An 11,345-nucleotide genomic window follows, 5' to 3' on the forward strand; every position below is an offset into this window, starting at 1 on the left:
CGCTGCAGCCGCCCGACAGGCTCCACCGCCGGAGTCCGTTCGCCCTCAGCGCCTGCCGGGTGTGTCCGGGCGCTCCGCTCATTCCGGCCTCGGCCTCGGGTGGTGCCGGCGCAGCCCTCTCGGGGGGAGCGGCCCGCCTGGTGCCAGGGCGCCTCGGGGGTCAGGCCGCAGGGCCAGCTCGCTCTGGGGAGGTGCTGCGGGACAGGCCAGGCTGCTGCCAGGCCGCCCACCCGCCCCTGGCTTGTGGAGTGGGTTGGCGGCTTCTTCTCTGAGGGGGCTGGCAGGCACCAGTGGTCAGAAGCGGTGGGCGAAACGCCAGGCGCAAGGCCATGACCGACTGCCATAGATGTGGCCTACATGCAGAAGCACTAGGGTTGTACCCTGTCCAGGTTCAAAGAGTAAACCTGGGGCATGGCCTGTGGCGTTGGACCAGTTGCCTGCTTTTAGCCACGGGCAGTGTGAGGCAGGTGCTGGACCAGCCTCAGCATTCGCAGCACTCAGATGGCACCGTTTGTGGTGCCCATCCTTGGGCTGCACTAGGACCTGGTGCATGTGCCAGCTTGTCCGGGATGTGCACTGTACACTGCATCCCTGCTTGTGCTCCAGGGCAGGGGCAGGAAGAGTCTTGGACTGGCCAGGGCCAGCAGGGCAAAGGGGACCTGTGGGCCTGATTCAGCCAGCCCCATGCCATTCCTCTGGCCCATGGACTTGCCTCGCACCACTCATCTGGTCTGTGGGGCGGGGCACCCTCCTTCTTCTGCCTGTGGCTAAAAGCAGTCAGCCAGTTTGATGGAGCCCTCTGCCATGGAGTGCCACAGGACACTGGCCAAGACCCAGTCAATGGCCATTCTTACTAGATGAATTTAACTCTCTGCTGTAGGCTACCTCCTAGCTGAGTGCCAGTAGGAGGAGAGGGGACGTGGGAGATGTGTAGAGGTATGTTGAGTTGCATAAAGAGCTTGTTCTAACAGAGTGTCAGAAATATCAAATGAACTGCCAGTGTCCAAAGCTAACTGGTTAGACTTGTGGCACCCAGAAGTCATGGGGTAGGTTTCTGATTTGCATGATTGGTGTCTCCCTGTCGTGGAAGGATTTTAATGGGATTTTTGGTTTGTCTGTGGACAAATGATCCTGGTTTTTCAATCGGAAACCAAAACAAGAGGATTTGAAACCTGGTGAAATGTTCTCGCTGTGCAGTCAATTTCATGATGCGTCTTGTATTCTCTTCTCCCCCCTCCTCCCCAATCAGGAGCAACTCTTACAAGCGTTAGATTTTCGGAACCAGTATTCTGCTCGTCCATACTTACCCTCGCACATCCTGCCTCCTGAAAGGAAACGGGTATGTTTTCCATACCTAATATTTCTCCAAGGTTTACTTTACGGAAACTTTGAACAACTTTTTGTGCTGGATTTTCACCCTTTGTTGCAGGTGTTTTGCAGTGTCTTATTCCTTTTGGATCCAGCGTTTCATCTGGATCTTCAGCTGAGGACAGTATTCAGAAATGATCGGGTACCCTACCAATAGATACAGAAAAGACTGAACTCCCCTGGTTTGGGAGCAGGACATTATGCCAGCAGGGCTTTTAGCCTTCCAGAGTTTATCCAATTATAGATTAGATGGTGGTTGATGAATTTGCACACTTGGAGTTCATTATAAAATGCTACCACAAGGTATCATAAAGATAGGTATGATAGAAAAAGTTGTACAAGAAAAGCTGAAGCAATAAAATGTACTTGGATGTACTTGAATGTTTAGTCATCCACATAACCTACCCACTGTAGTTGTTACACATCTTCCATTGTCTAAGTGTGGAGGATGAGAATTCATTTAGTAGGGCAGCTAAGCTATTTCATTACCATCAGAGATGATTCTGTTTGAACAAGGAAAGGCAGGCCTGAGAAGTGAAGTTGGGTATCTAATCTTTTCTGCTACCATATTTTTCTGGATAAATAGGAAGGAAGCCTCACATTTCACTTTTTCCAAAGCTTGGAGTTCACTTAAAAATAAACACTGCTTAAAGGAGATTATCTCAGTTAAATATTACATTGCAATCTATTCTGTTCCTTTTCCATTTCTTAGGTACTTTTGACAGATGTCTTGGAAGTCAGATGGCCTAGCCCTAACTCTCTTGATGCTGCCATATGTCTGGATAATGGGAGTGTGAAGATATCTTCTTTAGATGGTCATGCCCACCTCTACATGTCAGAATTGCAGCAAGATTTTACAGTGGAGTTCTTGTGCAAAGCTAGCCAGAAGCCTGCAAAATCTTCGCTTTTCTCTGAAAAAAAAAGCAAAAAAGATGAGCAAGGGAAATCAAGCCAAAGCTGTATTTCAGAAATGTCAGAACGGCTGAGATTGGAGAATAAGAAAGATGAATGCAGTATTGTAAACAAATCCAGGAAACCAGCCCAATCAAATAACTACTTAAACCAAACAGAAGGAAGAGATGAGGCCAATTTGTCTCTGACAAGCTGTTACTCTGACTACGTCTGGGTTACACAGCACTGGTCTGTTTCCTCATACCCAGAAGAGTGGAAATACCCTTTGTCTCTGGCATTAACATTCTATCAGCTGCGCGCTGATAGCCTCCCATCTAAAACGCATGAACAAGATAAATACTCTCAGAACAAAACTGTAGAATCTGAGCTTTTAAAGGAAAGTGAAAACTGCAAGGCAATTTCTCATTTGCCTGAAGCTTTACCACTTGGCTGTACTGCACCACACCTACATAGGTAACTGTATCATGTATTTGCTTTTAGTTTTAGCAGTGTTTTGCTGCTTCTCAGACCTGAATATCTGCTTCATCAGTAATATCCCTAACTGAATGATAAATGAATCCCAACCCTCAGTAATATACGTTAAAACTAAAAGATGGAATCTTATTACAGACTTCATGAAATGTGGCATTTGTAAGACCAACATTACATAGACTAATCTAAAATAATCCGAAGACAAATGTTGATCTTTAATGTCATAGAGAGAGTCTGCTTGCACAATTATAGAAGTAAAAATGAGAATAGTGAAAAAGCAAGCTACAACTTTTTTAAGGAAATGAAGCTTTGAAAGTGTGTCAAGACATGTATTCTCCAATATTGTACACTTTGAGAAAGCGGAAGTGGACTGGGTGTGTAGATGTATGTTTGTATTCATACACAGATATCTTCTCTGGTAGGCTATTTATAGCAAAGGATGGAAGGAGAAAGCAAGCCTATAACTTTTTAAAAAGTCAGACTAAATGGTAATAAACTGCTGCATTACTTAGGGGACAAAAACTTAAGGATCATAAGGTTCATATATTTTTCTCTCAAACCAATTGACTAAGAGACCTATTTTTAAAGAGAACTTCTTACCTACCAAGATTATTCTCAGAACTTGTCCATATTACAGTTCCTGAATGTGAACTGATTTTTAACTTGGCAATTTCATGTTTGGTATTTTGTAAAGAAGTAAGCAAACTATTTAAAGTTTCTTTTTATAGCGTAAAATACTAGAACTAGCAATCGGTAATACTGATAAACTACAAACTTGCTGTGATTTGGTTTTGAGTTTGTTTGTTTGTTTGTTTTGCCCAGGTGGATTTTCTGTGACTTTTTTCTACAGAAAGGGAAAAATACTGAACCATGTTCATACCCTCAACTAATAAACATTGTTTGGTGCCAAGGTATTCTTTATAGGTAGGAGTAACAGATAATCTGTTCATTTTTGGAAAAGTGTGTTTGTATGGAAATTTAATCACAAAGATGAAATGTTCTGATCCAAGACCCTATTCTACTTTCTGAGAAACTAGTTAATATTCTGGTCAGAATATTTTTGACTGTTTAGGCCTTAGCCCATACAATGCAGTCCATGTGAATCTGTCTCCCATGTTTCCACAAAACCTCATTGACATTGTTAGGGTTGCTTGCACAGACATGGGACTGTCTATATCAGAGGTCAGCAACATGACCTGCAGACTGGACCTGGCTTGTGGAGCCGCTTGATCCAGCCTGAAGAGCTGGGAGGCTCTGCCTGTGCCTGCATCCAGGCCTGGCAGGAGCTGTACTTGATCAGAGCAGTTCCAAGCTGCACCCGCACAACAGCTGCTTCTCCCCACCCTCGTTGCTCCACTCCACAGACCAAGTGGTTTTGGCAGCATGTCAGTAGCAGGGAGGCTTTGTCTGCACCCACACTGGGGCCAGGCAGCTGGGAGCCCATTCCCTAGCTGCAGAGCAGACATGACTTTAAGCCTGTGGGGAGCTGTGCCAGGGCCAGGCATTTGCAAACTGCATTTAGCTGTTGCCACTTCTTCCAACCCCCTGCTCTACAGCTGCAACGTGAGTGTAGCTCCTAAACTGTGGAGAGCTGTGCCCACGCTGCAGCTGGCAGGGGAGGGGAAGGGGAGAAGCACTAGTAGCATGGATGTAGTTTACAGGTACCTCTCCCCAGCTCAGCTCCCCACTTCCTGGAAGCTGCAGGTGCAGTTCCCACCTGCGTGTCCCCAGCATGGGTGCAGGGAAGCTCCCCCACCACTGGCATACTGCCAAAACTGCTGAGTCCATGGTGAATTCAAGCTAGGTTGTTTCTGCTTGTGGCTTGTAAAAGATCTCTGCCCTCTGGTCTACACAGAATGAGTTACTAAACTGGGCCTGTAGTGGATCATAGACACCTAGTATTATATGATCATGTAATGAAAAACCCAGTATCTTATTGAAATATGTATGTGCAGGGGAAAGGGAAAGCTAATTCTGAGTCTCATTTGTGGGTTTCAGTTAGAACTGTCCACAAATGTTGACATTTGTAATTACTGCATTTGGCTCTCTAATGTCTTTGGATGAATTCTGTGTTTTGTTTGTTTTGGTAGCTATTTCAGGTGCAAGAAACTGTAAAATGCTTTCTCTCCATTTTTGTAAATATATTAATACTAATCTTCCTTTTTTAAAATTGAGAATTGAAAGCAATTAGTAAGTTCTACTCTACGGAACAGAGCCATGGAACCTTTGCTGGCTGTTGGCCGGAATGACCTGCATTGGATTGGAGGTGGTGGATGCTAGGACCTGGCTGCTGCCACCACTTGTCCCCGTAGCAGCATGGGGAGGCGGGTCCATAGAAGACCTCCCTCCTGCCACTTAATGCTGCCAAAGCCCCATGTTCACAGGCCAGATCCAGCCCATGGACCATAGGTTTCCCACCCATGAAAAGACAACTTTTCATGTGGAAGTTTTCATGGGGTATGTTCTTTCACCAAAGTTCTTGTAATTTTAGTATACAGTACCTATATGCTGACAGAACATCTGTCCATCTCTCTCTCTCTCTCAGGTTTATCCAAGATAGTACAGACATTATAGAAATTTATCCTGGAGATGGATCAGTTTTCAAGTCACAAGGAACATTATTGGGAAACTATTTCACACACTATTCAATTCAGAAAGGATCAAGACAGGTAGGAATAAAATATATTTTTTTAAAACTGTCATTTTTTAATATTATATTTGAGGATAGCAACATCTGTTGCTTTAAGAAACTGATAATGTAACATGAAGAGTCCTATTGCATACCCTATCATAGTAATCTGGATTGCACCAATATTTTGTATATTAGGTTTTTTGAAGCCTTTCAACACTTATGTATTTTCATCACTTATGGATAAGGCAGGAAAACCTGAAGGACATGACAAAGTACTGAGAAGTCTGATACATTTTGCTGTCCAGCGCGACAAGAGGCAATCCAGGACATTTAGGAAAGAGAGAAGTTGTGCCGCAAGCATGCAAATGTGCAGGCTTTGACCATTTTCTGACTGAAGATCCCCAAGTACTGTATTCTGGTTGACTAATCATTCATCTTGAAAAAGCTACCTATTTAGTTCCTGTGGGGGTATGTGCCTGAGGTAGTGGTTCTCAACGTTTTTTAGACTTGAGCTACCCCTTGGAAAATGCCAGCTGTTATGTTTCACTTTTTTTTTTTGACTACAAAAAAAATAGAGCAATTCTGTTGCAAAGAACTCAGACCACAACAGGTCAAGATGTTATTGACACTCTAGATTCCTTTTTGAAATCTCTGGGTTTCTCAAGTGAATCATTGTTGAGCACCTAACAGTGATAGTATTGTGTGGCACCCTGCCGCACCCTCAAAAAATTTAATAGTACCCCAGAGTACTGCAGCACTCTGATTAAAAATTACTGTTCTGAGGGGTTCAGGCTCTTTAGGATGTACTAGAAGAATCTTGGCAATGCTGAAGCCAGGTACACAAGTCTTAGAGTAGTGAAACCATTGGCTTCCCTTTAGAAAGTAAGTAGTAACTGGGGCCTAGAGGCACAGATGGGTATGTACCAGGAGGGGTATGTAAAGATTAGAGGCAGAGGATATCCTGTGGATAAGATGGAAAAGACTGCTATGGATAAGATCAGGTTCACGTTTCAGAAGTTCCTAAAGACACGGCCATGGAAACGGTTATGTTTCTTTTTCTCTTATATGCTCTGATCAGAACATCTTTTAACACTGGGGAAAAGGTTCAATGGTCTAATAAATTCCTTGGCTTCAGATATCGATGGTAATGACCATAATAATGGTGTTTGTTGATGCACTGGTAGCAATGTTCTTTACCTTGCACAGTCACGGAAAAGTAAAATAGTATTCAAATTCAGTTGGCAACCTTATTCCATGAGCATAGCTTTTTTCAGTGATCTGTAGACAAGTTACCTCTTTGCTTAAAGAGTTTGGTTCCATTTTAATCATTCTTTAACTCTGTTCCTTGCTTTGACAGTTTATGAGGCAAAATGACTTGCCTGCAATTCTGCACCAACTTGAGATAATTTAAGAATTCAAAACAGTGAAAGGAGCAACACCAGAGGGTTCATAATTGTTTTGTGATTTGTAGTCTGCCGCATATCTATTTAAACTATTGTTTTATTAATGTGGCTTCTAAAAATAACTGTTCTCCTTTCTGCTTTATGATCTATAGAGAGAAGAAAAGGTGTACTCAATAAGCAATCTGCCCCCTGATGTACCAGGAAGTCCATATTCTATAAACTCCATCATTACTCAGGCAACCAGGTGAACCATTTGTTTTATTTTTGTTTTTGCCCTTTGAAGTGGCATTCAGACACAAAGGTTACAAAATGATAATTGTCACTCCGGTTTAATTTCTTATACTTGCTTAAAGTAGAAAGTTAAGTAATTCATGTCTGTTCTACTGGTGACATGTATAAGAATAGAAAATTACAGTATAAAGACCCTAAGAACACCTAACTCAATTGATTTACAGTATGTGATTATACAGTGAAGTGCAGTTACTTTATTTTTCTTCACAGAATTCTTCAGTACTGCTACAAGACTAAACTGTCTTTAATACATAACTACAGTAGCTGTTGTTGGAATATGGTATGTAACATTATGCTTTTTAAATATGCCCGTATGAATGGTTGCCACGGATTTAATGGACTAAAAAAAGGAGAAACCATAAGGAGGAGAGGAGAAAGTAAATGAACGAATACCAAGGACTAATCGGTTGGGCAGCTTGCTTAACCAGTTCTCTGAGAGGGCATATTTGTGAAGGAGAGAGAAATCAGGCAGGGAAGTCTGTTAAAGGTCTGGTGAATTAGCTGCTGCTTAAGAGTCTTGGTAAGAGCTAAACGAATGGCACAAGCTATTACATTTAAAGTATTCTCATGTTTGTTCCATACTAGATACGAAAGACAGAGGGATGGGAAACCTTGCCAGTTTTGTTGGATGAAACAGTTATTCCCAATGTAGGAAGACTGGTGGCATATTCGGATAATAAAGTGCATGCTGTTTTTTGTGATGGGATGACCTTGACTATGATGTGGGATTTTAACTTTCGTTATGGAAAAACACAGGTAATCTTTGGAAACTGAAAGTAGAAATTCAGCTTTTCATTTAATTTCTTCCATTCTGTGGATAAGCAAATGTATCTTTATCCCAGGTAAAGCTGGGCCATGAAGCAGCCTTTGTATAATATTTGCTTTGGGAATGGGGCCTTGAAATAGCCATTTTAAAAACTTTTCATTTGGGTGATAAGTCAGAAATCCAAAGAAAAAGTCTGATGCATATAAAACAGAAATTGGGCTTTTTGAGGACCCTTGTAAGTCATGTTCATTATATCTGATGATTCATGCACTCAAGCTGGTTTGTAAATATTTCATTTGTTTGCAAATCTGGCCTATCTTTAGTTGCCAATATTTGTATATGTATACATGTTGACATATCACTAATATGTTAACTGTGGGCTTGAAAGGAAAAATCTCCTTTAGCCTGTAATGAAAGACTCATGTCTCCTAAGTACAAACAACGAGAGAAGCTCTGCTACTTATGTTTACTTATTATGACATGCATTTTGCTTGAATCTTTTATCCTTGAAAACACGTTTAATTCTGAGTGTTTGAGTCATTTGAACTACTGAATAATTTTGAATCATGACATAGTTTTCTGAAGCAATATCTCAGTAAAGCATTAAAGTAATTCATGAGGTATAATTTTACTTATCTTTACAGATGATGTTAATAGTTTGGTTTTTAAAATGAACAGATCACTAAGAATGACTTGTAGCCTAACCTAACTTGTATAGGGAAATAATGTCAGCTTATAAGAAACTGCTCCCTCAGTTAACTTCCTAGGCGAGTTATGATGGTATCAAAAGACACGTGAACTGCAGTCAGACAGTTAGAGATGTGGAAGTCACTCTTGCCTGCCTTGGGCATGAATGACTTTCTTGAATTGAATATCTTTTATTAGATCAACTTAAATAAGGTGGTCTAATAAACAACTTAAATAACGGATATTAAACAAAACGTGTATTTCAAGTCCACTTGTTTATGTTCTTACATAAAGGAACGTAAAAGCATTTTACAGACTAACTTTGGGGATCTTGCATCACTAAGTATAATATGCAAAATTTCTCTATTCTGAAAAGTAACCCATTAGAAAGGGATTCCATTTTAATTTGGTAAATCTGTTCATTTTACAGCTAAATGTGTCAAATTTTTTCTCACCTTATTTCCAGTCTGCAAACAGTGGGCAATGCAGGGAGATTGTCATGCTGGTCTGACTTCCCACTTCAGAAATTCTGTCAAGCATCAGCTGGAGGGATAGGTGGACAAACAGTTTTGCTCTTCTGCAGTTCTGTTGCCCTATGGCACTTACTGGAAGTATAAATAAATAAGTAAAAATAAAAAGAGGCTGCAGGTATGACTTGAAATACACACAAAGAACAAGATTTGTTTGGGGTGCCATTTCTACATAATGACTTTTCAAACTATCATTTAGATTTCAGCCCATCCTCAGGTTCTAACTTCCAGAAAAATACAAGTAATATCTTCATGCAGTGTCAAAAGAAATGAATGGGATATGTTTTCCAGTAGTCTCCAACAGCATGGAAAAATCAGAGTTGGGGCCATATTTAGAACCAGAAGTTCCTGTTCCCTTTTTCTGTGTTTGTGCCACTATACTGTAGTATTTTTCTTCCTTAGCCAAGCACAAACACTAAATGGATTAGCAAGTCGAGACTTTGCAGATGTTTCATTTTAAACTAGCAGATGTTGCTCCTTTATACTTTATCACTGTTCTACAGCCAAATAAAAAAACCCAGGATGTCAGTTCTCATTTTTCTCTTCTGAAGATGAATCAAGACTCTACTACAGGCTGGTGCAAGTTAACAACCCATGATGGGACACAGCATCTAATCCAGATAAACAGTCCTGGACGCTATGAAAGGTATAAAGAGGTGATCTTAATCTTTTTGAAGTTAACACATTCTGGATTTCAACTTGAATCTGTGTTTCAAGAAAAGTAAGAAGCTGAATATATGTCTCTAAAATAGGCTGTAAAATGGCTGTATCTGACTGGCTGGTCGCTTTTCAGCTTGCATACCTCAGGGCAATCACCAGTTAATTATCGCATATGAGTTTCCTCTGATTTGCATCATTATGAATAGTTGCTTTTGGAAGGTAAAATATTTTTAAAATAGAAACTGAAAGTTGAAATGTAACTTGTGATTTAATTTCTTTCATTCCATGGATAAACAAATATATCTTTGTCCCAAATAAAGCTGGGCCATGAAGCGGCTTTTCACTTGCTTTGCTACTGACATTGACTTCTCTCTGCCTATCAGTTTTTCCAGTCTACTTGTTCCAATTAGTGAAGCATTATTATGAAAATCATAAATAGCTCACTGTTCCATTTTAGTAGAGGATGTTCACATGTTTGCTCTTCTTTCAGCTAGGGTTTTTGTTCACATTTTTGCCATGGTTGTTGTTTTTCTGTTTTAATAGAAGAATGAAGGAGTTTTTTCCTAATTTTAATGGAAAAATCCCAGTTCCAACCTTTGCTTGTACATCATATTTTCAAGACCTCAAGTCATTCTTGTTGTTTTTTGCTGGACTCTTTCTGCTTTGTCAGCTACATGGAACAAATTCAGAGCTTGAATTCTCGTATGTTCAACTTTTTAGCTTCAAGATACCTGACTGGCTAGGCTATCTATAACTCCCTGTGGAGAAGGAGCTTGGGGAGTATAGTGGATGTTCCCCAGGGGATGACAAGGTCAAGCAGTCATAAACTCCTCCATGGCCATTTCAGGCTGGACATAAGGAAGAACTTCTTTACTGTCTGAGCCCCCAGGGAATAGACTGCTGCCGGAAGTGGTTCAAGCACGTACTTTGAACACCTTCAGGAGAAATTCGGATGTTTATCTTGCTGGGATCCTATGACTTCCTGACCCTGGGGCAAGGGACTGGACTTGATGATCTTCCAAGGTCCCTTCCAGCCCTAATGTCTATGAAATATGTTCCTTGAAGTGCAATGCTCAAAACTGGAAACAGCACTTCTGCTGCTGAGTAGAAGAATCACCCCCCTGGACTTGCAACCAGCACACCTGTTAATGCGATGCAACCCAGTATGCTATTACGTACTGTTGCAATAGTCAGTTTATGGTCCACTATACTCCCCAAGCCCTTTCTCCACCGGGAGTTATAGACAGCCTAGCCAGTCAAGTATCTTGGAAGCTAAAAAGTTGAACATACCAGAATTCAAGCTCTGAATTTGTTCCATTCAATTGAACATATCAAATCTGATCCTTTAATTTCTTAACTGTTGCTCTCTACCTATCAAATACTGCTCATCCTTCTATCATTTGAAACTCTTAAAAAGTGCTATCAGCAACAAAGTACAGTCTTATTCCAGAAAGCAACTTTTAAAAGAAATTCCTTTTATATTTGGTGCACTTCAGTGTTTAACAAGGTTGTGGATAGATAGGTTGGTTTATTCACTGGATACTCTCTGGTTCTGTTGTGTGGCTTTTTTTAATGATTTTATCAAATTCATAGATTTCACAGATTTCATAGACATTTGGGCTGGA

The 11,345-nt window shown here is 41.0% G+C and overlaps 1 protein-coding gene across 1 annotated transcript in view; it reads left to right on the forward strand.

The window, feature by feature from the left end:
* The window catches only part of CUNH5orf34 (chromosome unknown C5orf34 homolog), a 17,529-nt gene that overhangs the window by 326 nt on the left and 5,858 nt on the right, over window positions 1-11,345 (forward strand). The window contains exons 2-10 of the mRNA XM_019517897.1: window positions 1-59; window positions 1,250-1,339; window positions 2,081-2,733; window positions 3,574-3,675; window positions 5,297-5,420; window positions 6,939-7,030; window positions 7,288-7,357; window positions 7,663-7,833; window positions 9,564-9,706. Of these exons, the coding sequence (XP_019373442.1) occupies window positions 1-59; window positions 1,250-1,339; window positions 2,081-2,733; window positions 3,574-3,675; window positions 5,297-5,420; window positions 6,939-7,030; window positions 7,288-7,357; window positions 7,663-7,833; window positions 9,564-9,706 (1,504 nt within the window). The remainder of the gene's footprint in view (window positions 60-1,249; window positions 1,340-2,080; window positions 2,734-3,573; window positions 3,676-5,296; window positions 5,421-6,938; window positions 7,031-7,287; window positions 7,358-7,662; window positions 7,834-9,563; window positions 9,707-11,345) is intronic.

This window comes from Gavialis gangeticus, unplaced genomic scaffold (genome assembly GCF_001723915.1).
Source record: "Gavialis gangeticus isolate Ggan-Ray unplaced genomic scaffold, GavGan_comp1, whole genome shotgun sequence".
Lineage (NCBI taxonomy): Eukaryota > Metazoa > Chordata > Crocodylia > Gavialidae > Gavialis > Gavialis gangeticus.